At 39.7% G+C, this 26101-nt stretch overlaps 1 protein-coding gene across 1 annotated transcript; it reads right to left on the minus strand.

The window, feature by feature from the left end:
* Positions 1 to 1811: 1811 nt before the first annotated feature.
* Positions 1812 to 25896, minus strand: BMP3 (bone morphogenetic protein 3). Its single transcript, XM_060147198.1, has 3 exons — positions 25572 to 25896; positions 8386 to 9296; positions 1812 to 2003 (listed from the first exon to the last, which is right to left on the minus strand). Exons 1-3 carry the CDS (start codon positions 25894 to 25896, stop codon positions 1812 to 1814), a joined length of 1428 nt encoding a protein of 475 aa, XP_060003181.1.
* Between the last annotated feature and the right edge of the window lie 205 nt (positions 25897 to 26101).

The following is a 26101-nucleotide window of genomic DNA, read 5'->3' on the forward strand; positions in this document are numbered from 1 at the left end:
GTCTCATTCATGGCGTCAACACACACTCCAGAAGTGTCAAAAACTTCTTTTCATGGCACTTTTTTAATGGGTTTCCAGTAAGATAGAAATACTACTTAAACCATGGAGGATGCCATACTCACTCATAAACACCGAAGAGGAGGATGTTTTTTCCTTTGGTGTATGAATAGCTATATTTGCAGTGTTTTTAAGCTCTATTGCTACCATCCATTCAAGGAAGATGTGTGTGACCTAGCGAGTACTGTATTGTAAACCCAAGCTTTCGGTAGCAGAAGGAACTTCCAGCTCAACTAGTCAGCCTCTTTATTTTACCAGTGAAGACACTGAAGTTAACACACGTCTTTCAGAAAGTAGATGCTCAATTAGTATTATTAAATTATGAACCACCATAGATAGCTATAGGCAGGGACAGAACAAAACCCCGTGTCTTCTGATACTTCACAGCCTCTGAAATGGCTTAGTGGACTTTATTCAGGTCAGACTGAACTGAAATAAGGATTAACCACAGATAGAATATCAGCAACAATCCATGGTCTGACAACATTTCTATCACACACATAAATATAGTGAGGAAAAGATTTTTGAAACAATTTCTTGAAGGCAAAAGTGTAAGAGGAGATATTTATGACAAATAGAAATGGGAAAACACCAAGAAGTGTCTCTATTTGACTCCCATTTTTGTTGGATAATTTTCAGTGAGTTTTGCTAAAATGTAGATTCCCCGTCTGAGCCAAAGGCCTTGATCCACGTGAAAAAGTGCCTGGACCTGGATGTGGCTGAACAACGATATTGAACGTGTGATTGTGATTAGATTGATCACTTAAAGAAATCTCCAATATTCCCTTCACTTCTGAGCCTCGGTATCTATTGATTACTTCATAGGAAGTAAAGGCATATCAAGAGAATTAAACATTTAACTGAATTTTTAAGTTCCATTTAAAAGAACAAATGAAAGCACTCATGGAAAATAGATATGGAAGAAGAATTACGTCTGGGTTTTTGAAAATTGGGCTGCTGGTTCCCTTTCCTGGGAGGCCATGAAATGAAAACATCAGTATTTCCAAATAAATGGCTGAGCCAAGTGGTAACTCTCTGCATATGCTTTTGGATCAGTCTCTTCTTTTAGGTAAAGTTCTCGTAACTGAATGGAACTTGCCAGAACATGAAATGAAACAAAACAAGAATCCTGTGCAGACTGAATTATAAAGCCATGTTAAGCAAACCTTCCTAAAGAGGGCACAGGCCCCTGGCAATGTGCTCACATCCATCTACACAGAGCACACACTCTGCACTCAGCTAGTCACACAATGACCTGTAGAGACAAACACAGGTAAACTAGTCTCCACAAATTTTAAGACAAACATCAGAGCTGATAGGATTATTTAGCACTTGATGCATTGCTCAGGAATCTAAGGCAATAAGCCTACTTTAAGATATGAAATGATTCTATTCTCTATGAGCAGAGGTCAATGATAAGCTATTGGGTTTTTCCAATCTATTTTCAAAGCCCATTACAAAAATAAATCAGTTTGTTCTCTAATAGTTCTAAAAACAGTTTGCTCACTTGTCTTGCGTGATTTTTTTTTTAAAGAAAGAGATGTCCATATTTTCTAAAAATCTTGCTTTGAATTACATTCAGAAACAGATACAGTCCAGTTCTCCCTGGTGGAAATCATCAGTCTATTTACTCATTCTCTTTTGACCATTAAAAAATCTTTTGAAATGAAAGGCATTGGCAGTGCAAAAAAAAAAAAAGTCCATAAAAATAAACTAATGATTGAATTAAGCATTCAGATGAGTTCTTTGCTGGGTTATCTGCAAGCGCAAGACTCTACCGTCATGTTTGGATATACCTTAAGTACCACATTCTTATTTTCATCAAAGAATAAGATGCTGAGTGAGGACATCTTTTCCGGCACACAGCAAGGCTCAGGAATCCCAGGAACAACGCCCACAGCTCTCACTATACTCTGGATGGTAGCATGATTTGATGGCTTCAAAGACTGGAAAAGAAAAGAGAGAACACCAATTAGGTGGAACTGCTTTTCCGCTCTCCAGCCCTCATCGCTAAAATGTATATATTATGAATCTGTTTCAACAGCTTACTAAAGCCCTGGCATCGTTACACATTCAACCCAACCTCCAATATCACCATCACCAAAACGGTGATTTGTCATTTACTAAGTGCCGGCTCAGTGCCAGGCATGTTCTGTGTAATATTTCTAATCCTTACAACAAAACAGCCATCTCGTACATTTTACAGGTAGAGACATAGACTCAGAAAGCTTAAACGACATGTCTAAAGTCATGTAGACATGTAGAGTGAGGATTTTAATCCAGTTTTTAAAGCAAGAATTGTTTAATTAAAAATGACTTACTCCCCAGAGAATTAATACACCCTAGGTTGTTCTGTATAACAGGTTTGCAACGGAAACAATTTCATCCTGATCCTATGCTAATCATAAAGAACCCTTAACAAGAACCTATTTAACATAGATATTTTTGCCACTGCTATAGTGAAATTTATACTTTGTTTTGCAAATTTATATACAAATACATATACAAAATACAAATACATTTTGCAAATGTATAAACAAATTTATACTTTGTTATACTTTGTTTAATGATTACCACCAGGATGAATTGATGGTGATTACACAATTGGCCACTGGGGGTCACTGTTGCTCAATGGGTTCAGACTTAAAGGTTGTAGCGTCTTCTAAGTCTGGGGCATATCCTCAGGGAATAATCTAGAGGGCCTGAGGTTATCCCATGGCTGTCAGAAGTTTGACCAAAGAAACCTGGGTAAAAGCTGTTCCACAGAAATGCCAAATGGGATCATTAACGTCCACAGGAGACGTGTGGTTTTATCTAGAGAGTATCATCCAGCTCTGCTAAGCATTGAAGACTGGTCACTCTTCCAAGCCCAGAATGCTTAGGTATTGCCAGAGTGGTAAGAACTTCTTCATGAGCGGTGCCACAATTTTCAACATTAGTTCTCCCCAATGTCTCTTTTAAGCAGATGAAACCAGTTTTGTTTCAAACAAATTTAAAAACAGGAATTTGGTAACTTGCCAGGGATCCTGTGTCAATTCAGGTGTGGGATTTAGGCCAAAACTCTGGTTTTCTAATGTCAAGATTTTGAGCCATGTTTCACAGGCACCTCTACCCCCAGTGAATTAATTGGTATTCTAATTTTACACACCTAAAACTCCCAGTATGGGAAACTGCAACAAGTTAAAAGGTTAAGAGTATATACAAGCCAAGGAAGAAGCAAATAATACAGAAAGCTGGCACAGTGTAAAAAAAATAGGATTGGGGGAGGGGGCAGAAAAAGGGCAAATCTGATTTGTCTCATCTCATCTTTCAATCTGAGTGAAAAAAATTTTCCATACATTAGACTTCAACATTATTGCTAACAGGCATAAATTATTTTAAAATTAGTCTGATGATGGCCAGCTGCCTTATTTACTCTTTCTTCCTAGAGACTTTAAGTGTATGTTAAGAAGAGTAGTTAACTTACAATTAAGTAGCATTGCAAAGAAAGGTATTCTCTCTCCTTAAGGATAAGAAGTCTATGTTGCTCTATTTTGCATATCATGTGCCCTGTGGCAACAATACTATCTGTGTAACTGACAAACTGCGATCCATATTGTACAACAGGGCTCAATGGCCACTGTTTGCTATTTCATTAGTATTGGTGATTTCTAAAGAAAACTTTTGCAGCTACACTTTTCTCTATTAATTTATTTTTAAGATTCAGTCATCCAAACAGCATATGATAATGCCCCAAAGGATTTTTTAAAAACCATAGATTTTATGACAATATTCTGTTATTGTTAATGTTTTACTGACTCCTATACTATTTAATTTTCATATAAAGTAGATCTATTTAAGTAGACGAGGACTTGATCCATAAATCCTGCTGTGCATGGCTGGTCCTCAGTGCCTGAAGCAGAGCAGGCTTTCTAGGCACTGAATTAATACTTGCCAAATGGGTGAAATACTTATAAATAATAACATACCCTCCACTGTACCTATTTCTGTGGAAATAATTCCCATCAACAAAAATGAAAGGTTCTGAGCAAATGACCTGGCGTAGATATGGAAAATATTCATGGGTGTTCCCTAGGAAAATTCCTGTCATTTTTTTTTTTTTTTAAGCTCTAACTCACAAATGATAGATTCAGGAACTATGAGCTGTCTCTGGTGGGCTCACTGGAATCCAGGTGCAAGCCCTTGATTCCCTGCTAGTGTGTCTTATCAGCAAACTCTCAGTTTTAGAGGGAGTTGTCCCCTTTTTTCTCACTGTGAAGTTCTCTGATCAAGCTGCCATGACCAGGAATAATTATATCATGCACAAAAGATCCATGCGGTCATTTGCTAGTGTGGAGCATTTGCCAGTTTATCATTTTTGTTTGTTTTTGAGCTCCGATTACATTTCTCAGGACCCTCTTTACGTAGCTTAAGAAACCTAGTGATGGCAAATGCAAACCTGTGTTGTTTTTCTCCCCAGTCTCCCTTTTTATTGAAGGTGAAACATGACGTTGACATCTGTTTAGGTCATTTTTTTTTTTCTTTTGCTTAGGTAACTCGGTACATCAAGATTTAGGATTTTTAGAGTTCATCTTCATGATCAGAGATTGGAACTGGAAACCTCAGGAAATTAATTGAGGGCACATCATTTTGACCTCATCCATGTGAATTTCTTCTTTATATAGGATGCTTGGTTCAAAGTGTTTAGCTTCCTTGCTCCCTAATTCTGTGTCTTTGCTATTCCCAGCCTTAGCACCATTCCATGAAAAAAGTCCTTCACTCCTCCAATCCTTGCTGGTTCCCTTGGACCTCTGTCAGCAACAATGGCTCAATCATTTTCATCTGAAATCTCTGTTTTCCATCTCTTTTATGGTGGTGAGGGGAGGCAAAAGCATACGGCTTGGCTAAAGCTACATGGGTATTTCTCATCTCGTGGCAGAACGCCAGGGGTCTCTCTCCCTGGGAGGACAGATTGGCTGTAGGGGCTAGAAATCAGAAAAATTCAAGCTGCCGTGTCTGTGAATGAAATCTGCAGTGGTCAGGCCCGCACCTGCCAAGCTGTGGATGATGTCCTCGAGTTGAATTTGATTACAAATGCGTTAGCAGGGGAGAGTATGTCATCAGCTCCAAGCCTTCATTCCTGACTCAGGCCATGGGGTTTTGCTCCACACTCTTCCAGCCCACATGGGTGTGATAGCCCAGAAACTATCTAATTGGAATCAGTGAAAGGGCAAAGCCTGGAATTTGGGAAAGGCAGAACACAGCTGTTCTGAATTACAGACAGGTTGTCAACTTTTGCAGACAAAGAACCCGCTCTAGAGAGCAGGCTCTCACTCAGGAGGCCAGAAGGAAGGAGGGCCAGCAGAGGAGTCTGGCCTGGGAGAAATTTTCTCTGGGGCAAAATGTATATCTACAGTCTGAAAGTTCTTTGGCACCTCACTTATTCCACATGTGTTTGTACTGATCTGGTCAGAGACCTTGTTTTCCTCTGTTGCTCAGACTATATTTTTATTTAAATAGTTTACTCTGCTTACCATGCTGGACACTGCTGATAACAGCAACACTGATTAGGTACCCCTGATGTCACAGCTTCACACTGCTTCACGCTTCCCATCCTTTAGGTGACTGTACCATTTGAAAGACACAAAGCCTGGAACACTTAAAGGGAATCACTAAAAAGCTTGAAAAGCAGATCCACACAACGTGATGAGAGACTGAGAACTCCACATCACAGCCAAACTTCTACTCTCAACTTGGCAGAAGGACATCTCCAACTCAGAGAGAAAACACCCTTATCCCTGTTAACTCTCCTTGCAGTTCTGATGCCATCTCAAGTTTTGACAACTATTATCATGAGTTCAGTGCTGCAACCAATGCCCTCCTGATTCTCTTACCCTCCAAAGAGGTTATGGACTGTTGGACTGAAGGGAGAATCCAGTTTGAAGCTTTGTGATGTTTAAAAAGGGGTAAGAAACATGTACAAAACTTTTTCTTGTCTTACGTCTTTTATTCTTTTGATCCCTTTTCCTAAGTGGTTTTTCTTCAGTCCCCTACATTTGATTTTCTATTCTCCTCAGTCCATTGGCCGTTAATACAACAATAATAATAAACAATGGCCACGAATAATCATGTCAATGGCAAAAATTTGTTGAGTGCCTACTAAGCACAAGGTGCTCTATGATCTCATTTTCCCACTGTTTTCATTATGTAGACACTACGATCTCTTTATTTACTGTGGTACCTCTTTCAAAGATGAGAAACCTAACATACAGAAAGTTTGAGTAACTCCCCCCCAGCCAAAAAAACACAAAGTTGGTAAGAGGTGGAACCAAGTTTTAAGGCAAAAGGATTTGACGACTCAAAGTACGATGTGTGGACCAGTAGTATCAGCAACATCTAGGGGCTTGTGAGATATGCAGAATATTAGGCTCGACCCTCAGAACCACTGGATCAGAACCTACAGATTAACAAGATCCTGAGGCAAATTGCAGGCATCTTAAGTTTAAGAAACCCAGCTATGGTCGAGCATGCACATGTAATCATTCTGTTGCACTACCACACTTCTTTCCTTAAACTTATCTCTTCTAAACTTAACCCTCATAAATTTTTGAATTATTATTCTTTAGATCACTGAGAGCCACGATGAAGATCTATGGAAGCAAGGTTTTTGAACAGGAAAAGCAAGAGGAGCCGACAGGAAATGGGAGAGGCAAACTGGGGTAACGTGGAGACCAGGCCAGGTAAGCCAACTGACTAAGTATCTCCCCATTATCATGGCTCCCTGGGTCTTAAAATCTGGAGTCAAGAAGAAAGAGGGAAACTCCTTCCCCAGGCTACCTAGAAGAAACCACAGTTGATAAGAGTGAGAGGGATTATTTGGAAGACTCAGAGACCCACTTAAAATCAGTCATCCCAGGTTTAGAGACAGTTTGAATCCATTTCTGCCTCTCAATGCCACAAAGCAAGCCACATTGTAAAATAAAGATTCATCACTGCCTGTTATATTTGGCATCCTTGTTGTGTGTTTTAAATGCTATCGCAGTTTGACCAAGTTTCGTTTGATCAGTAAAATGTCCTTTATAAATATTTAGACAAGATAAGGCAGTTTATGTCATTATAAATGTATATAATGCTTACTTTGTGTTTGTGTTGACAAAACATGGAATTCACAAGGTCTAGAAAATGTAGAAAGCTCATCCTCCTGAGACATTGTAATAGGAAAATGGGATTTCGGTCAAGGCCCTGGCCCTGAGGCTGACCTGGTCTTGTTCAGTCGGCCCTTTGCTTTATGGGTGTGTTGCCCTTAGCATCCCAATGATCACAGGCCTGTAACATGAACAAGCTGCTTTAAAGATCTGTAAGCAGAAGTTGGTCACTTTTTGAGGCAAAGGGTTTTTTTCCTCCATCCACATACAATAGCAGAAGTTGATTCACTTCAAGTTTTGCAACAAACAAACAAACAAAAACAAAACAAAAAAACACTCTTATTCTTCCTCTGAATTCTATTTCTAGGAACACTTTTCATTGTATAATCCAAATTGTTACAAGCTAAGAATGAAAGTGCAGCAGTAAGCTTAATGGAAGGCAAAGGGGTACAAATATGTTTTATTAACTCTAAATTCAAAGAGAACAGTCGCTTGGACTTGCTGTGCAAGATGGAGGTGGGATTGGGAAGGCTTCTGAGAATATATCTGTCAGGATTCTGAGTACTGATAGGACGAAGTTCAGTCCATTGATTTTGGAAGAGGCACAGGTAAGCTCTGACTGGTTGAAACGGGTCTTAGAGTCATTGTTCCGTATTCTGACTCCTGTTCTGATATTTATCAGAGAAGCAAACGATATAAGCATCTGGTGGATTTCATGAGGTAAGTTTTCCTAGCCCAACCCTGGTCCTAAGCCCCATGATGACAATTCATTGCACAAGAGACTATCAAAAAATGTTCTGCATCAGGGCATCAGTCCAATTAGTCCTTCCTTTTGCTCTCATGACATTCACTCATTCCCTGAATACCCCCTCAAAGATCAGCCTTCTACCATTTGGGGCTTGCTTGTTGTGGACCGGCACAGATTCACATGTGACCAGGTAGCTGAATATGCACTGTGTTTGGAAACAATGCAGAAAACATGTTTTACACATACATTTTTTTCTCATATCTTTCTTCATACCAATATTGATTTCATATTACTTTAACAACCATTAAAGAAAAACCAAGCATAACCATGTTACCTATTACACTTTAGAATGCAAGAATAAAGGTCCAGATGGATTTTGTAAATGGAAACACACACTCAACATGTGCCTTTCTACTCTGTGGAAATAGGAAGGACAGGACAAAGAACAATGGCTACCTTTGGCATGGGGAACTGGCATGCTCCGGAGCAATAATAGGCATCAAAGGACTTGGGGGAGATAATCCATTCACTCCAGCCAATATCTGCGAAGTCCACTTTAAGGTACCGCCTGGCACAGTTGCGAGGTTCAATCCATTGCTTTCTTCTTGCCTTCTTCAGGGTCTGTTCATCAAACTGGAGCGTCTGGCTCTTCTGGTGAGGTCCCTTTCTCTGTTTCTTTTTGTTCTTACTCTTTTCAGGGGGCTGAGTCTGAAGAGTCTTGTAAGGTTTTCTCTCCTCCCATACCCCATCCTCCTTATACTGATATTCTGCCCCAGGAAGCTCATTGTTCTGCAGAGGCAGCAGGACCCCAGCAGAGCGCTTCTTCCTCCGTTCAGTAGAAAGGGCAGCCCTGATATGGCTATCCAGTTTGGGCACAGCTCCAGTGGGGAAATTCCGGTGTCCTTGCAAGCTTGATACCACACTCTCGGGCTCAGAAATCGCAATATCATTGGCATACACCAAGATATAAGGCTCAGGAAAGGGTGTTATCTTCTTTGGCAGCTGGTGGCCTTTGGAAGTAATGTTAAATCCTATGAGGGACTCCTCATTTTCCTTGGCTTTCCTCAAAAGTTGAGTGATGTCTTTAGACAGCCAGGAAACAAAATCTCGATGAAGTTTCGCTCCATCTACTGAAAGATGACCCAGGAGTTGACTTTGGTTTCCGGTGGATTTGAGGATCCACGTAGAGAGCTCAATGTGAATGTGTTTCCTTTGGGAATGATGTGAGCATCCTTGGGACACAGGACAACTCAGGCTGATATTTATTAGCTCTCCAATATAGAAATACAGTGTGGCAGATAAAATGTTTTCAGACTTGGTTAGAGAAGTCAGGTTAAAAATATGCAGTTTCTCATTTTCAAGGGTTCCTAGGAAGAAAAAGAAAGAAAGAAAGAAAGTAAACAGGAGTAAACGTGACCCCTACCTCACATCTACAAAAATTAACTCAAAATGAACGAATGGCCTAAATATAAGCACTAAAATCATAAAATTCTTAAAAGAAAACATAGGGGTAAAATCTTCATGGCTTTGGATTTGACAGTGGATTTTTATATATGACACCCAAAGTGCAAGTAAGAAAAGAAAATAACATATAAATCAAAAAAGTAGATAAATCCATAAAATAGATAAACTGGACTTCATCAAAACTTAAAATTATGTGCATCAAAAGACATTATCGGGCTTCCCTGGTGGCGCAGTTGAGAGTCTGCCTGCCGATGCAGGGGACACGGGTTCGTGCCCCGGTCCGGGAAGATCCCACAGGCCATGGCACGGCTGGGCCCGTGAGCCATGGCCGCTAAGCCTGCGCGTCTGGAGCCTGTGCTCCACAACGGGAGAGGCCACAGCAGTGAGAGGCCCGCATACCACAAAAAAAAAGAAAAAAAAAAGACATTATCAAGAAAGTCTGTACAACCTACAGAATGGAGAAAATATTTTCAAATCATATATATGATAAAATCTAGGACCCAGAATATAAAAATAGCCCTTACAACTCAAAACAAAAAGACAAACAAACCAATAAAAAATGAACAAAGGAATCAAATAGACATTTCTCCAAAGAAGATATACAAATAGCCAACAAGCACATGAAGAGATACTCAACATCATTAGTCATCAGAAAAATGTAAATCAAAACCAAAATGAGGTACCATTTGACATATACTAGACTGGCTATAATAAGAAAAACAAGATAACGAGTGTTAGTGAGGATGTGGAGAAATTGGAGCACTTTTACATTGCTGGCTATAATGTAAAATTGTTCAGCTGCTGTGGAAAACAGTTTGACAATTCCTCAAAGTTAAACATAGAAATATCACATGACCCTGCAATTCTACCCCAGGTATAAACCCAAAAGAATTGAAAACAGGTGTTCAAACAAGTACACGTACATGCACGTTTATAGCAGCACTACTCTTCACAATAGCCAAAAGGTAGAAACAACTCAATGTCCATCAGTGGGTAAATGGATAAATAAATGTTGTATAGTCATATAATGGAACATTATTCAGCCATAAAAAGGAATGAGGGACTGATAATACTACAATGTGGATGAACCTTGAGAACATTGTGCTAAACGAAAGAAGTCAGACACAAAATGTCCCATGTTATACGATTCCATTTACGTGAAATATCCAGAACAGGTAAATCCGTAGAGACAGAATGCAGACCAGTGTTTGCCAGGGGCTGAATGTGGAGAAATTGCTTAATGGGTAGGGGGTTTTACTTTGGGATTATAGAAATATTTTGGAACTAGATAATCCTGGTGGTTGCATAACACTGTGAAGGTACCAAATGCCCCTGAGTTGTTCACTTAAAAATAGCTATACTTAAATGATGTAATTTTCACCACAATTAAACAAAAGGAGTAATTTTATCAACTGGATGAAGATTAAGGCAAGGGTCAGCCATTTTTACTAATTTTCTCTTTCCTTTACTGAAACACACTTGTAAACATAGTGGTATGAGAGCTGGGAGTTCTGGCTTTTAATTATGAGACTGCCAAGAACTATTCCTAGAATTTTGGCACAGTGTCATGATAGCATCTTATCTGAAGCAGCGTCTAGCCTACTGGTTACAAGCATTGGCGGAAGGAAATTCACTTTGATTCAAATCCTGGCTCAGCCACTTATTAACTATGTAACTATGTAACTCAGCCACTTATTAACTACGTAACTAGTGCTCTCATTCATTAAATGGAATAATACTCCTGTCATTAGAATTAAATGAGATGTGTGTAAATCAGTTCATAAAGGGTCCAGTAAGTGTTTCTTAAGTATAAATTATTATTGTTGTTCGTACTGGTGTTAACCATAATACAGGGATTACCCCTTCTTCTATCTTCCTCACAAAGTTAAGGGTGCAGGATGAGGGCGGGTAAGCAAGACCATATAGCTCCATCTTCAGATAACATCTGAAAAATGAGTCACACAGTCAAGCGTGTCATGAAGAATTAGTGCTGTTGTGGAGCTTGCCTAAAGTTTATGCAATTACATGAATATAAGAGTTGAATTGCTTCTGTAGAGTGCGACAGAATTATCGAAACTGGGCAATTTGTATTTCCAAGTCTTCAGATGCAGAAATGAGAGAGAGTAACAGAATGGGCAATTGATTAGTAAGGGCAGAAATTGGTTCCTGTTCTTGAGATCATCTAATGACCTAATGGTAAGGCTGAGCTTAGGCTCAAGAATCCTCTGTCCTGGGATCGGTCACCAGAGCCTGGGCCCTCCTCCATACACTTGTTTCATATACATATTTGTTTCAGAAACATACACGCAATCGTGAAATTATGCTCTTGATCAAAAACATATTTTAGTAAAAACAAAACATTTTTATAAAGATCTGGAAACTTAAAATGAGTTCATTGAGTCCCCATTTATAAGGGAAGTGCAGTGGGAAACATATTTTACTCATTTCTAACATTGTGTGAGGGAAAAGGAGTAAACTGCCATTTGTGAATGTTTGTGTAATCCATGACACCACGATAATATTTTACAGACCTTTATAACAAAGCCATGGCATCAGGCTTGTTCAGACTCTAGCTTTAATTCATACTTTTAATTCATACATTCAAAGAGCGTGTACTTTTACCCAGATGGAAGTTTTAAATGGAAGGAAAGAGAAGTCACTCTGTTCTAAGTATGTGGCAATCAGATGGTTGCCAAAGGAACACACTGGCAGGGAAGAAATGAACTCCGAGGGATGTGGGTGATGGTGTCTTATTGGGGAAACCCATCCTACTCCTTTTGCCTACATTTTGCTTCAAAATATTTCCTTCTTTCACACATGTTTCCAGACACCTTGTGCCCTGCTGTTAACCAGCGTTCACCTTGTGTCTAATCTTCAGTATCGTCTCATAAATGTCACAGAACTCGCCATACTGCCTCTTCTGATGGCTTTAATTTTAATTCAGTGCCTTCGTTTGAAGTCAAAGCCCTATGGCCCTGCCTCAGTTCCACCACACCCAATAGCTGTACTCAGGCAAATTACCTAAACTCTTCCAGTCTCAGTTTGCTCACCTGTAAAATGAACCCAATAGTATCAACGGCAGAGTTGTGAGAATTAATTGAAAGAATGCAGGTAATGCACATAGCCCTTAGGAAAAAACTCAATGAATGTTAGCTAACTAGACCTGCAATGTCCACTATGATAGCAACTAGTCACTTAAGTTTGAATTGAGATGTGCCGTAAGTGTAAAATACACACTGTATTTTGAAGCCTTAGTATAAAATATCACATTAATATATTTTATATTGATTACGTGTTGAAATCATAATATTTGGATACACTGGGTTAAATGTTGTGATACTGTGATTTATAATAAGAAATACATATTTGGTCTTCGTCTCCGTTTCTGGTCTAGAACTCCGAAAACTCTAGGAATTTCCTAAGTGATGAGAGCCGTGAGGTGTCCTTTGTTATGTTAAATTGGTGACTTTTGGAGGTCACCTAAGAATGGGGTCTGGCTGCCTGGGAACCAACCCTGTGATTGGGGATTTGCACTTTCAGCTCTAATCCCCACCTCTGGGGTGGGGAGAGGGGCTGAGGGTTGAATTAATCACCAATGGCCAATGATTTAATCAGCCATGCCTACATAAGGAAGCTGTAACAGGGAAGAGCCAAATGTGACTACATACTGGATTTGTTTCTTTTACTTTAACCTTTGCTTTCCGCTGCTTTTGTTCACCAAAAGGATACCGTCTATACATAATGGCCTGCCTCAGGGAACCCTGCCCCTCTGCCTGAATGTTAAACCAAAGTGCCTTTGTTCAGGGAAGCATCCGGACCCTGTCCACCTGAGGATGGCTGCAAGAAAGAAGAAATTACCACACCCCCTCCCCGAGGCTGGCCATTCCAGGGGATATTTCCAAAACTTATGGTCTTTTTACTTTACTTCCTTATCTCCTCCCCCTCTCCGTGCTATAAAAGAAACGGGCATCCAAACCCTGATAAGATAGTTTTTCAGAGACACTAGTCTGCCATTTTCTTGGCTTTCCAATCCTATATTTTGTCCTGTCCTGTGGTGAGCAGAGCGAACTTGGACTTGGTAACAAAGCCTCCATAAAAATTTTAAAAAACAAGGTTTGGAGAGCTTCTGGGTTGGTGAACAAAATGGAGATTGGGGAGAGTGGAGTGCCTAGAGAGGGCATGGAATCTCCAAGCTCTTTCCCCTACCTTGCCCTCTGCATCTCTTTTATCTGGCTGTTCCTGAGTTATATCTTTTTATACTAAACTGGTAATCTAGTGAGTAAATGGGTTTCCTGAGTTCTGTGAGCCACTCTAGCAAATTAACCAAACCCAAGGAGGAGGTTGTGGGAAACTCCAATCTGTAGCTAGTTTGGTCAGAAGCACAGGAAACAACCTGGGTTTGGGACTGGCATCTGAAGTGGAGGACAGTCTTGTGGGACTGCGCCCTTTACCTAGGGAATTTGATGCTGTCTTCGGGTAGATGGTGGCAGAATTCAGTTGAATTCTCAGACCCCTTGCTGGTGTTCAAGAATTGCTTGTTGGTGTGGGTGCAGAACATTTAAAATGTAATATATTATTGAAATTAATTTCTCCTTTCGCTTCTCATGTTTTTTAATGTGGCTACTAAAATTTTTAAATTACATATGTGGCTCACATCTATGGTTCAAAGTAAATTTCTCTTGGACAGTGGAATGACCACCATTTTTGTGGTCATATAGTCCAAAAGGAAAGAAAAAAGGCATTGTTTTACAAAGGCGGTGAAGAATTAGGAATTTGCTAAACATGAATATGCAAACCAAAACATAAGTTGAGCAAAAGATTATTTTCTTGGAATGCAACACACCTTCCTTTATTAAGGACATTATATTAAGATAATTTTGGTGAATACTTTAAAATTTTCCCTCCAGCTGTCCTAATCAGTTCAATCTGCAATCAAAAGTCTAAGACCAACAAACTGCTCTAAAATAGAGTTAAATGGGCCGTTGAGCAACAGTGCTTTATGGCAAAGCAATTATACACATAGCTTCAATTGTGTTATTTGTGTATTACACATATACAACCACTACAACCAACAAAGAACAGGAACTAAAGCAAAACAAATGTTTTACTTTAACAAATATGAATTGAACACCTATTAGGTGCTGGACCCTTGGCTGGGTCCGCTGCCCAATGACCACTGCTGTCCACACCAGGACAAGGGGAAAAGATCAATATGCAGTTAGCTACGCCGTGATGATGCTACTTTCCGTCAAAGGTGTTAACTATGCTTTTGGAGCACAAAGGAGGGAGCAATGAACTTTCCCCATGTATGGGGAAGAGGAACATATGGGGAAGATGCAACCTTTAACCAGACTTTTAAGAATGAGGAGAGAAAGGCAAATATCAATATGATATCGCTTACATTTGGAATCTAAAAAAAAAAAAAAAACCGATACAAATGCGCTTATATACAAAATAGCAATGGACCCACAGACATAGAAAACAAACTTATGGTTACCAAAGGGGAAGGTGGAGAGGGATAAATTAGGAGGTTGGGATTAACAGATACACACTACTATATATAAAATAGATAACAAACAAGGAGCTACTGCACAGGGAACTACACTCAATATTTTGCAATAACCTATAAGGTAAAAGAATCTGAAAAAGAATATATATATGTGTATAACTGAATCACTTTGCTGTATACCTGAGACTAACATGGCATTGTAAATCAACTATACTTCAATTAAAAAAAAAATGAGAGGAAAAGGGAGTGTTGGGGAGGAGATAAAAGCAGCACATTCTAGTCACAAGCAGTGTTGGACATCTGGAAGATTTTGCATAAGCAATATTTCCAATGTTTAATGGGAACTTATAAAAATATCCCAGATTAACGTAGTTATTCGAAGTCCTTACAGACACCTAAACTGCCGAAATTCAGAAAAGGAATGGCCAATTCACATTTAGCTCCTAACTAAAGGTGTTGTATGATACCTAGCACTCGATGCCTTTGCTATTTCCACCCAGATGAGGAGATGCATTACCTCTGCCTGTCCTAGATCTCCCTCCTCCCCATGTCTTTTAAAACAGTGAGCTAGAAGTCTCAACAATTCCACAAAACATTCCTCGAACCCATACTTTATTTTTGCCTTCCCTGACTTTAAGCATTTCATTTCCGTGCAAGTCAATGCTCTTTTCCCTAAAACAAGTCAACAAGTACTTAGTCTTTATAAACGGACAAAAAGAGTAGTGAGAGAGCTGCATGGAGTCGAGTAGATGAGTGCAGTAGAGTATATAAGATAAGATAAATACCTCCCTGCAAGTTGAAATATGTGGTAATAATATCTATTCAATTACTCTCATGCTTTTTTAGATTTTATATTAATTTTTCTTTTCAAAAAAGTATCTTCTCGTATACTTAACAACAGGAGTTTTGCAGTAGCCTTCTCTCTCTTCCCCATGAGTAGCAGACTTATCTGTGAAGAAGATATCTATTTTGAAATATCAGTGAATGGAAAATACTTTCGTGTTCACTTTTTCTATTCTTCTGAAATATTCCGATACTTACCTATTTGGAATCGATGCATCCGGAAACGGAGGTATACTTTCTGGTTAATAAGAACAAACATATAATAATAATATTAAAAAGCAATGGCAGATGTTATCAGGTTACAAAACAATAGTTTATGTATTTTTAGGCTGTTGGTAGTCTTCAGGTATTAGAGAACGTAACTGTGCCATGCCAATCTAATTCTATCTAGAGTTGCATGCTTAATTCTGGGTGCTCTTATTTTAACTAGCTTATTGATATAAAAGAGAGCAACTAGGAAAGTAACCAAGATGTTGGTCTTAAAGTTATTTCTTACAAATTTGAGTTAAATAGAGAATACCTGCTCTGGAAGAAGAAAAAAAAAAGGTTAATCAGTGACGTGAGAATTGTTTGCAAATATTTGAGGGGCTGCAGAGAGATCAGGGTTTTTCTTGTCAGTGTCAAAGATGAGAATTAAGTCTAAACGTGATAGCTGAATGGAACCAGAATCAAGGTCAACGTAATGACTTTCTAAGTGTCTAGCCTGAGGGTGAGACCCCTGTGGGACCAGGCAGACAGAAGAGAGATGGTCATAATTCAAGACTATTACAGGAGGATCTCTTTACGGTAGGGAAGGTGTGAAAAGTGAACTAGATAACCTCTCAGATCCCTTGCAAGGAACTACCATAGGCTGTATTTCCAGCTCTTCCTAAGGAAATGTTTTTGATGCCAAAATATAACTACCAATAGGTGGTGCTGTTTTCTTACTGTTTGCTGGCACTAGCACAAGCTTGGATTTTTCCTTGCTGAGAATACGTCTACTGTGGTCTAGTTAGGATGTGCCATTGGCATGATAATCTTATTCTGAATTTTCTAGAGTCATAATACCTGTGAATTGGAAAGGGGTTTAGAAGTCAGGTGAGTTTCAGAGCAAGCCATACTTTCCTTTGCACATCTGTTAGGACTTTGCCGCTGCTGCCCTGAAATGCTTTTACCCAACGTAGTTCTCCTTGATTATTATCCAGATTCTATTTTTAAGGCAAAGCAGAGGCAAGCTTGTCACGACAACCCACTCCTTCGGTTCAGACCCCTCCTCTATTACTATTTTCATTATATTGTTATTCCTTCCTAAGACCATAAATTCCGTAAAGACAAGGCTCTGTAGTAATTACATCAGACTCTTCAGTCCCGAGCGTGGGGCTTAACTCTTAAGCGGTGCTCAATAAATGCTTCTTTTGTGAATAAACAGATTTAGTCCAACCTATTCATTGTAGAAATGTAAAAATGAAGGCCCATAAAGGCAGCCAGCTGGTGAGCATTGATTTTGGAGAGGAACCCAGGTCTTGTACTACCTATATGGACTTTTTTAGGAGTTTGGTTATTAGATAAAGGTACAGAAATTCTATTTCTGTTTTCATCTGAAAAGAAAGCACCTGCACCTCATGAAACCAAGGGCTCAGTAAGGAAACTGTGACTTGGGACCAGCTGTACTATTGCGACAGTTCAATTCCTCTCAGGGAGCAGCTGAGGCAGTGCCCAGGGAGTGGTGAGTGGAAGGTCACCTTCGTGCTGGCCCACACAGAACGTTTTCAAAGGGAAATAGAATATACAATGGAAAGCTTTCTATGTAAAGTCTGATTTTAAAACAAATAGACTAAATGAAATCTTGATGATTTGTTAAATCCCCAGGAAGCAGGGAAAACATTTTAGTCATACAGAAAATATGTAACTAAGAACAACTCTTTTTTTTCCACCTCTTTCTCCAAACAAAGCACAGCTGCTAGAAATGCAGGGGTGCCTAGGACAGGACCATATACGCCCATGGTCACTGGCTGAATATTTGCTGTAGATTATGGAGTCAAGGTTGCAGTTCCTCTATGCCACCTTCGGTTTCCGGGCAAAGGTGAGATGGAGAGATTCTAAATAGAACACAAAGTCAGAATGTGGTTTTTCTTGCAGTGTTCCAGTCAAATAACTGACTTTTATGGGATCTCAAAACAACCGTTCTCTATGTCCAAAGTAAAACATGGCCAAAGATGGTATAATGTATGTTTTTCTAGAACAGCAAAATGTTCACTAATCAGTTTATCTGCTCTTAGCCTCCACCCGAGGGCATTCCTAGACTGTGAGCTCTCGGAGGGTAGACCCATGTCTGGATAAAGTTTTGAACTCCTAGTTCTTTGCACAGTCTGGAGCATTGATATCCTGAAAAATACTTGTCAAATTTGTTGAATGAGCAACGGTATAAACTTACCAGATTCTAAAGTGTTTCCTACTTCACACTAAAGTGAAAAAGCTTTCAAGTGAAAAAACTTTCAAGTCAGCAAAAGGCCTTCTTGGGGATAAGTACTGTTGGAGTTTCAGTTCATCAGAAAAGAAGCATTACAAGAACAGTGGTATATAAAATAGAATAGTTTTGCCATTCAACGTATATTTTGTAAAGTGCCTCATGGAAAATTCTTTCATGGCAATCTTATTTTTAAAGGATCCTTTGCCTGGCAAATAGTTTTTCTACTATTTTTTCTTATCTAGTCCTCTGAACATCTAATTCAGGTCAACTGAAATATTTACTGAGTGCCTACTGTGTGGCAAACTATGCCAGGCCTTCAGAATACAAGCATGAAATGAGATATGCCCTTTGCCCTCCAGAGACTTGGCCCCTGCCCCATCATCCTCTTTCTAGCAATCCTATCAGGCCCCAAACTCTCTGCAGCTGTGAAAGAAGGGTAAGACGTCTTTATCAACTTACTTTTGAACTCCTCCCCAGGGTAAAACTGTCATAAAGACATTAATATACCTTCCAAAGTGAAAGAAAGTTACCCTTACATAAGTTAATAAACCATTTGTCTGGGGGAAAGGCCCACTAAAAGGGCCAGATGAGACCAGAACTAGAACGTTAATCAATCCTAGATTTCAGACGCTGGTTATAAGATACTCAAAACTCCAGAGACGTGAGCTTAGAACAGAGTGTCTCAAACATGCATCAGAATCACCTTGATGGCCTGTGAAAACAGAGATTTCTGTGCCCCAAGCTCAGAGTATGATTCAGATGGTTTGGGTGGGCTGGAGAATTTCTAACAATTCCCGGGTGATGTTGCTGCTGCCAATCCAGGGACCATACTTTGAGAAAAATTAACTTCAAGAAATCACTATAAAAAGGTACAACTCTGCTGCATGCAGCCACCAAGGTTAGGACAGAAACGGTAATTTCTCGAATGTAGGTTTGGCATAGCATAGATTGTATTACAAGAGGACTACTACCGCTTCATATTTACGTTGCTACCCAAATATATCCTTTGTGCTACAAACAATTGCAATTATTAATGTTTCACGTAGGTTTAAGGTTTTGTGGGAAGCTAGAGAGAAACAGTATCTCCAAATATTAAGAATACCTCATTTATATAGGGCTTCCAAACTTTTAATGCATTTTCACACTCAATTTTTTTCAATTAAGTTGCACCATCTTTCTGTGAGACTAGCACAGTAGGTGTGACTTAAGCCATTTGATAGATGTCAAAACTAGGCCTAGCAATATTAGATAACTTTATTAATTAGCAATTCAGCCAAGATTAGCATTTAGATCTCTTAATGCTTAGCCTCAGGAAATAGAAAAACTGAAACTCTAGGAATTTATTCTCTTCTTGAAAACCATTTATCTTAGCCCATGCCTAAGTGCAGCAATTATACTCAACTCAAACAGTCTTTAGATTAATACCATGCAATTAAATTAAAATTTTCTTTGAAGGAAAAGCAAAGAAGATCATGTTGGGCCTCAATAGTTTTAATTGTAAAATCAGAGGACTGGGCAAAGAAGCTTTCATTTCTAAAGCTATTGGATGCAATTATTTTGTAAAAGGAATATTTAACACTTACTATAATATTTAATAGGAATATTTAATATTTACTCACTCAATAAAGGAAGAACATACTGAAGTTGGTAATACAGTAGGATCAGTTTGTCCAAACACTTTTATTTACAGTGTGCCCAAATAAAATCAAGGCACTGCATTTACTGTGGTTCTATTGCCAAGAAATGATGGGTCGTAAAGGAAGGTAGATCATTGAAGGAGTCAATAAAACCCCATGGTCAATTGGCTTTATGACTTACATGCCGATGTTTCAGATGAAAAAAGAGACATCCGTGCCTTTAATAATATCATCCCTGAAAATATTCTAGGACACAGCCACTACTAACATATGAATAGACCAGCAATGTTAATGGATTTTTAAATATATTCCATAGATGAGGGCTCTTCGGTCATACTGTCATGGTTTACTATGGTCCAAAGTAGATATTATCCTGGTATACTTGTGTCACTTGATTAATACTATGTCAGTGTTTCCATTACAAAATTCTATTTTCATGTGTTCGTAACATAAACCTAAAAATTCACTCTGAATTGAAACTTGGCGTAGGAAAGTTCAAATAGAGACTCTTTGTGATGCCAAGCTTCTTTCCACCATACCACTGAAATAAAGTTATTAAGATACTGATTACTAGGGTATACACATTGGATATACGAGAAAACCATTAAAATTTTAGGAGAAAAGTTCTGACGTAGGAGCACAAAAATCCTGAATAACAAACACAAAGTATATGCAAAGTTGCTCAATAATTTTCACTAGGCTTTTTGATAGGTATGAGCTTTATTATATCTAATAAATACAGCAAACAAATTGGGATTATATAAGAGATTTGATAGGTATCTATAACCAAGGATTAATTGTGGTAAAACATTAAAGAAGTGATGTGCATGACCTCTAGTGAATTTTTCCACAAATAAAGTAGCTTTTCTTTTAAAAGAATAATACCAGATTAGATGTAAAATAATAAATATTAATCCTATAGAAGAAAACAATGAAGGAGAATTCATAGGGAAACAGGCAAAATCAAATTTAATGACAGAAACTCTAAAATTACATTCAGAGAAGTTTAAGATATTTAATCAGGAAGATGGTAGAGTCGGCCCTTGGTATTCGCAGGGAACTGGTTGCAGGACCCCTACAGATACCAAAATCCACAGATGTTCAAGTCCCTTATATAAAATGGCATACATAGTATCTGCATATAACCTACCACATCCTCCCATACACTTTAAACCATCTCTAGAGTATTTATAATTCAACAAAATCAAGTTTTGCCTTTGGGAAATTTCTGAAATTTTTCCGCTCAAATATTTTCAATCTGTAGTTGGATCCTTGGTAACCAGGGATGTGGAGGGCCAACTGTACAATGCCAACTGGACTCAAGTCCAAAAACTAACAATGTAAGTAAACATCCTGAATAAACAAATGAGAAATGAGACAGTTTTCAGTCATAATATTCACTTGAATTTTGCATATCTTCTTTCTTGAGAAATTAGGAAGGCTCTGAACCAATGTTTACCCAAATAGATATCTTAGAACCATAATTCTCTAAAATGCTCTCTTGGGGAGAAAGTGATCCACTCTTAAGAGGGTCCACTAGCATTTAAAGGACCTGAAAGGTCCCAAAGCAAACTGATCATTTTTCCCAAATTTATTTGACCAGGGAATGCAATTATATGTAACACCTGTTAACATCTTTTAAAGACCCTCTTTTAAAAAATTTTCTCCTAGAAAATAAGATGATTAGAAATCATAGGTTTTGAGATGAGCTCAGTATGTTCGAAAAACTGTCTGGCAAATACATCATGATGCCCATTTCTTCTTCCATTTAAGTAAGGGGTTGGACTTGCTTTCTTTAAAGCCTCTTCCAAATACAAAATTGTATAATCCCAAAATGCTTAAGAGCAGGTTTGACATCCACATCTCTATTTAATTTTTAGAAAAATCTGAATTGGGTCAATCAAGTGCTTATAAATTTCCACTGCTTAGATAAAATGTCTGTAACCCTTTTAATATATTCTGAATTATGTATATATTTTTAATGTACAAATATTCCTCTAGTGAATTATCTGCTTAGGCGATGTTTTTCATTGACCCTCATAGTCTTTTGGTCTCTTTGAGTGTGTCTAACTATACTAAAAAGCTAAATTTAAATTATTTTCTATGTAATACATTCTCTTTCTCTTTTCCATTAGCATAGATAATCAAGAATTCATGGTTTTATGGATTTTTAAATGTCAGAGATTGTAAAGCTGTCTTGTCTATTACAGTAAAAACTTCATTAAGGGCTATCATGTATTCAAAGTAGTGTGTAATTCAAAGCAGCTGCACATCCAGATGTACTATTGTTCTTGGAATAAAAACATCAGATAATCTAAGTACTCTTTAATTTCAAGCCTAGTTTCTAGGTGCCAGGAATTTCAAGGTAACTGTGTTTTAATAAAGTTGTTACATCCCCTTGCCATCAAATCCATCAAAAATGATGCTTTCCCACTGGCCCATGCATTTTACAGGACTGGCTCCTATTGGAATGATTGTTTAGCCCTTAATTATATCTTTCCTAAAGTCTTATATTTTAAACTTACACTTCAGAAACATGTCACTTTATAATTCTTCATTTTTAAAGACTTTTGGTTACAGTAGGAAAGACTCTTCCCTTTCTCACTGAAGGAAAATATTCACTTTTGGGTCTGACTTTCCTCAATTTTCTTTTCTTTTTGTCTCTGAAGTCTGTGTGATTTTTTTTTTTAAGGTGACATAAATCCACTGAAATGCAACCATTTTTGTAGTTACATGTCATAAATTAAAATAATGATAGTTTCCTGATAAGAACATCTGTGCTTTAATTGCTTTCCCTAAAGAGGTTAAATTTATGATTAAGAAAAATAAGATTAAGTGACTATGGAAATGATGAGAAACTAATGAACACAAAGTATGTATCTTAAAGGACCAAGCCAGGAGAAAACCTCATGTAAAATACTCTTTTTTTATTACATAGAAGCCAAGGACAACTTAAACTAAGATTAAAATAAAAGCTGATTTCATATCCCTCTTGTCTTCCTTTAAGACGGTGTGTTTTTCTAAAGCCGAACTTCTCTGTCATCAATAATTTTGTAAATTACCTTTTACAAAGGGAAAGATAAAACGTATCTTTATGTGAACCCTTACACATCACAAAAAGACTTATGAGTTCTCCAAACTTACGGTTTTGGCACACCAACTGCACACCATTGAGGGAGGAGAAAAAGGTTAGCAGAAAGTGTATTTAGGATGAATGCCACCCACCATCAAGTAATGGTTTAAGTAGAAAGTAATCAGAGGGAGACCACAGCAGCTAAATTTCAACCAAAGATATTCTAGGTTTAGAACAATAAATAATTTTAATCAGGTATGTTCCAAGGAGCAAATAGGGCTCTAAGGCTATAACTCAGCCTGAATAAGCACTGGGAAAGTCTGCCAGAACAGCAGCCACTCCATAGATACAGCACACACCTGACCTTCCATTAAAATCTCTAACATCCTTGGTACGGAGAAGCCCATACATTGTGAAACTTAAACACTACGGACTAGAAAACATATCTAATTTATTAATGCAGACAGCATCTTTCGCCTGCATCAGAATGTATGTCACAAGCTGAAGGATGTTACAGAACTGCTGTTATGGATAAAGGAGAGAGACACACACGAAAGCCTTAGCACCTTCCTGGAGCCCTGCCTTATTAAAGCCAGAACTGCCTCATAATAAGGTCCTTCTAGTGTGTTAGTAACTAAACACTCTTGGAAGAGGTCCAAGGCGAACAGTCTCTCCAGAAGTCTCCAATGTAGTAACAGGACACTTCAGCTTCCACAAAAACCAGTGTCTACATTTGATGAATAAGTCATTAAGACAGTCTCTAGGATGTTAAAGGAATTACTTTTCTTATCAGGGCATGCAGCCTTGTATATATGCTTCAAGCTGCAATTCATCATTTCAAGGGAACTTCTGGCCTCTGTATCAGAGTTTATCATTTGATGGTATAAGACTACAGAGAGGCTGATAAGGGACACTCTGAAATTATAATGCATGGAGTGAGTTGGACCCCAAAAGTAAAGGGGGCTGAGTTATTCAAATCCTTATCCATCTCCCACTCATGGTTCCCTCAGTCTAAAACAAACATACAAAAACACTATACAATAGTTGTGAATGAAACAAACTCACATGCTACCTCCAAACCTCGTGATTCATACTAAAATGAAACTTGCCGATACCAAAAAATGCTATTCACCTTTTGGGTACCTCAGCTACTCCCTGGGAATAGTACCAAGAAAATGAATATCGAGATAAGAATGATTCCAGTATCTTCATTATTGCCACCTGCCTTGCCCACCCAACTACCCTTGTTTCTCCAACACTACTTCTTCATTGAGCTCTGCCCTTGGAGTTGCACTAAAGTAAACAGGGCATTCACTGGTGTGGTCAGCTGTCAGGACAGCCTTCTCAAGTGGCTGACACAGTGTGGATGAACCAGAGCAGGTTTCTGTTTCCGTAGCAAAGGCCAGCTCCTTATAGATCATGCTCGTGGTTTTAAGAAGAAAGTGAAATCTGGTTCAGCTCAGACTATAGCTGAAGACTTCTGCATTAGAAAGCATAATTCACGTTTATTGTAAATGTCATCATGCCTATGAGCTCTAGAGTATATTTACAGTGTCAACCTAGGGCTTTCCGTGATGGATGCTTTTGTGTTCCTCTTTTCCAGGAGTCCTACATATCAAAGCTTTGGGAGATTTCTTTCTAGTGATTCTGACAGAATTGATAGAGCATGAGGCACAGCCTCCTTACTTGAAGTTCTTGGCTATTTTTCAACGGTTCACTGAAGACAGGTCCCTTTATCATGAATGTAGTGAACAAAAAAGCCTGGTGCATCCTCAAAGCACATAAACCGAGTTAGTGTCCAGGAAACTTTCCCTCAAGCTGTTAGCACAAGGGAGGCAGGCTGTTAGCATAAGTTATTCGCTTCACCGCAGGGGCCAGGAGAAACCTTGTTAAGCCATGAATTTCAGTCCGCAGTGATCTGTGTGTTGAAAAACGGGATGAGCAGATTTTCATCGGCGGATTCCAAGAGGTGTTTACATCCACGGCTGCTCCCCTCCCTTCCAGCTCCTCCCAGGGTGGGTGGTACAGCCCCTATTTGCCCAGATGGGTTTTAAATAATCGAAACACCCAAGCACCTGGTTTAGTTTGTGTGTTTGCCACCAAGGGACTATCAAGTAGAAAGTGTCAAATATAGTAACACAGAGGACGCGAGTTAAGAGGAGGTGCAAGGTCTGGAGAAGCGACTGTCTAAAAGCCCAAGGGAAGGCATCTAGTTCAGGTGTGACTTTTCTCTCTGGTGCCCCCGGGATTGGCATAAAATGACATCTGCCTCTAGGTAAACATGGCTAAAGCCCAGTCCAAGGGAATTTCCGCTGACCGACTTAAGAAACATCAGCACAAGGTACCCCAGAGAAGCTCCAGACACCCAGGGCAGGAGGACCCTGTGGGCGGGGTGGGGGGCAGCCCCTTCCCTTCTTTCACGCACTTCCTCCAACCGACTACCTCCAGGGCTCAGCGCCCTTCTCTCCACTTCTCCCTCTCAATTCGGACTCTACCATTGGGCTGACTCATAGGCGGGATGCGGGGTGTGACAGGACCGAGGGGCTCGGAGGGCAGCTGGAGGGCGAGGGAAGGTCTCTAGGTAACACAGGGCAGACGAGGAAGCCGTGGGGGTCCCGGGAGACACCTGGGGCGGGAGCGCGGAAAGGGGGCGCCTCGGACACTCACCTGCTGCTGCGGCTCGAAAGCTGCGAACCGTGTTGCCCTCGCTCAGGGGCTGGGGGAGCAGAGGGGGCGAACCCCGCTCCGAGGACCCCGGTGTCCGCGCCGCCTCGGCTCTGCCGTCGCCTCTGTACCTGTCGTAGAGCCGCAGCATGTGCTCTGACACCTTGTCGAGCGGCTGCGGGAGGGGGTCTGGGCCACCACCTGCCGTACGGTCGCCTGGCACGGGCTCGCGGAGCTCCGGGAAATGCTGCTTGAGTCTCTGTCCGTGCGCCAGGCTCACGCACAAGCAGCCCAGCCATAGATGGAGCAGTCTGCGAGCCCCAGCCATAGCGAGGTCCGCGTCCGCTGCTGCGTCCTGGGGGCTCCCTCTGCGGCGCGCAGGGCCGGCGGCAGAGAGGAAGGTTGAACTCCCAACGAGCTGGGCGAGGGCGCCCGGAGCCCGGACGCTGCCTGAGCAGGACAGCGACCAGCCCCACTTTTTGCGCCGGTCGATCGCGGACCGGCAGGTGGGCTCTTCCCCGGCAGCGGCGCGG

Source organism: Lagenorhynchus albirostris, chromosome 4 (genome assembly GCF_949774975.1).
Source record: "Lagenorhynchus albirostris chromosome 4, mLagAlb1.1, whole genome shotgun sequence".
NCBI lineage: Eukaryota > Metazoa > Chordata > Mammalia > Artiodactyla > Delphinidae > Lagenorhynchus > Lagenorhynchus albirostris.

Coding starts and splice junctions, on each gene's coding strand:
- BMP3 (XM_060147198.1), bottom strand. CDS start 25,896: ATGGCTGGGGCTCGCAGACTGCTCCATCTATGGCTGGGCTGCTTGTGC. Junction 9,297..25,571: donor CTTTCGAGCCGCAGCAGCAG/GTGAGTGTCCGA, acceptor TTTTCTTCCTAG/GAACCCTTGAAAATGAGAAA. Junction 2,004..8,385: donor GCCAGTTCCCCATGCCAAAG/GTAGCCATTGTT, acceptor TTTCTTTTCCAG/TCTTTGAAGCCATCAAATCA.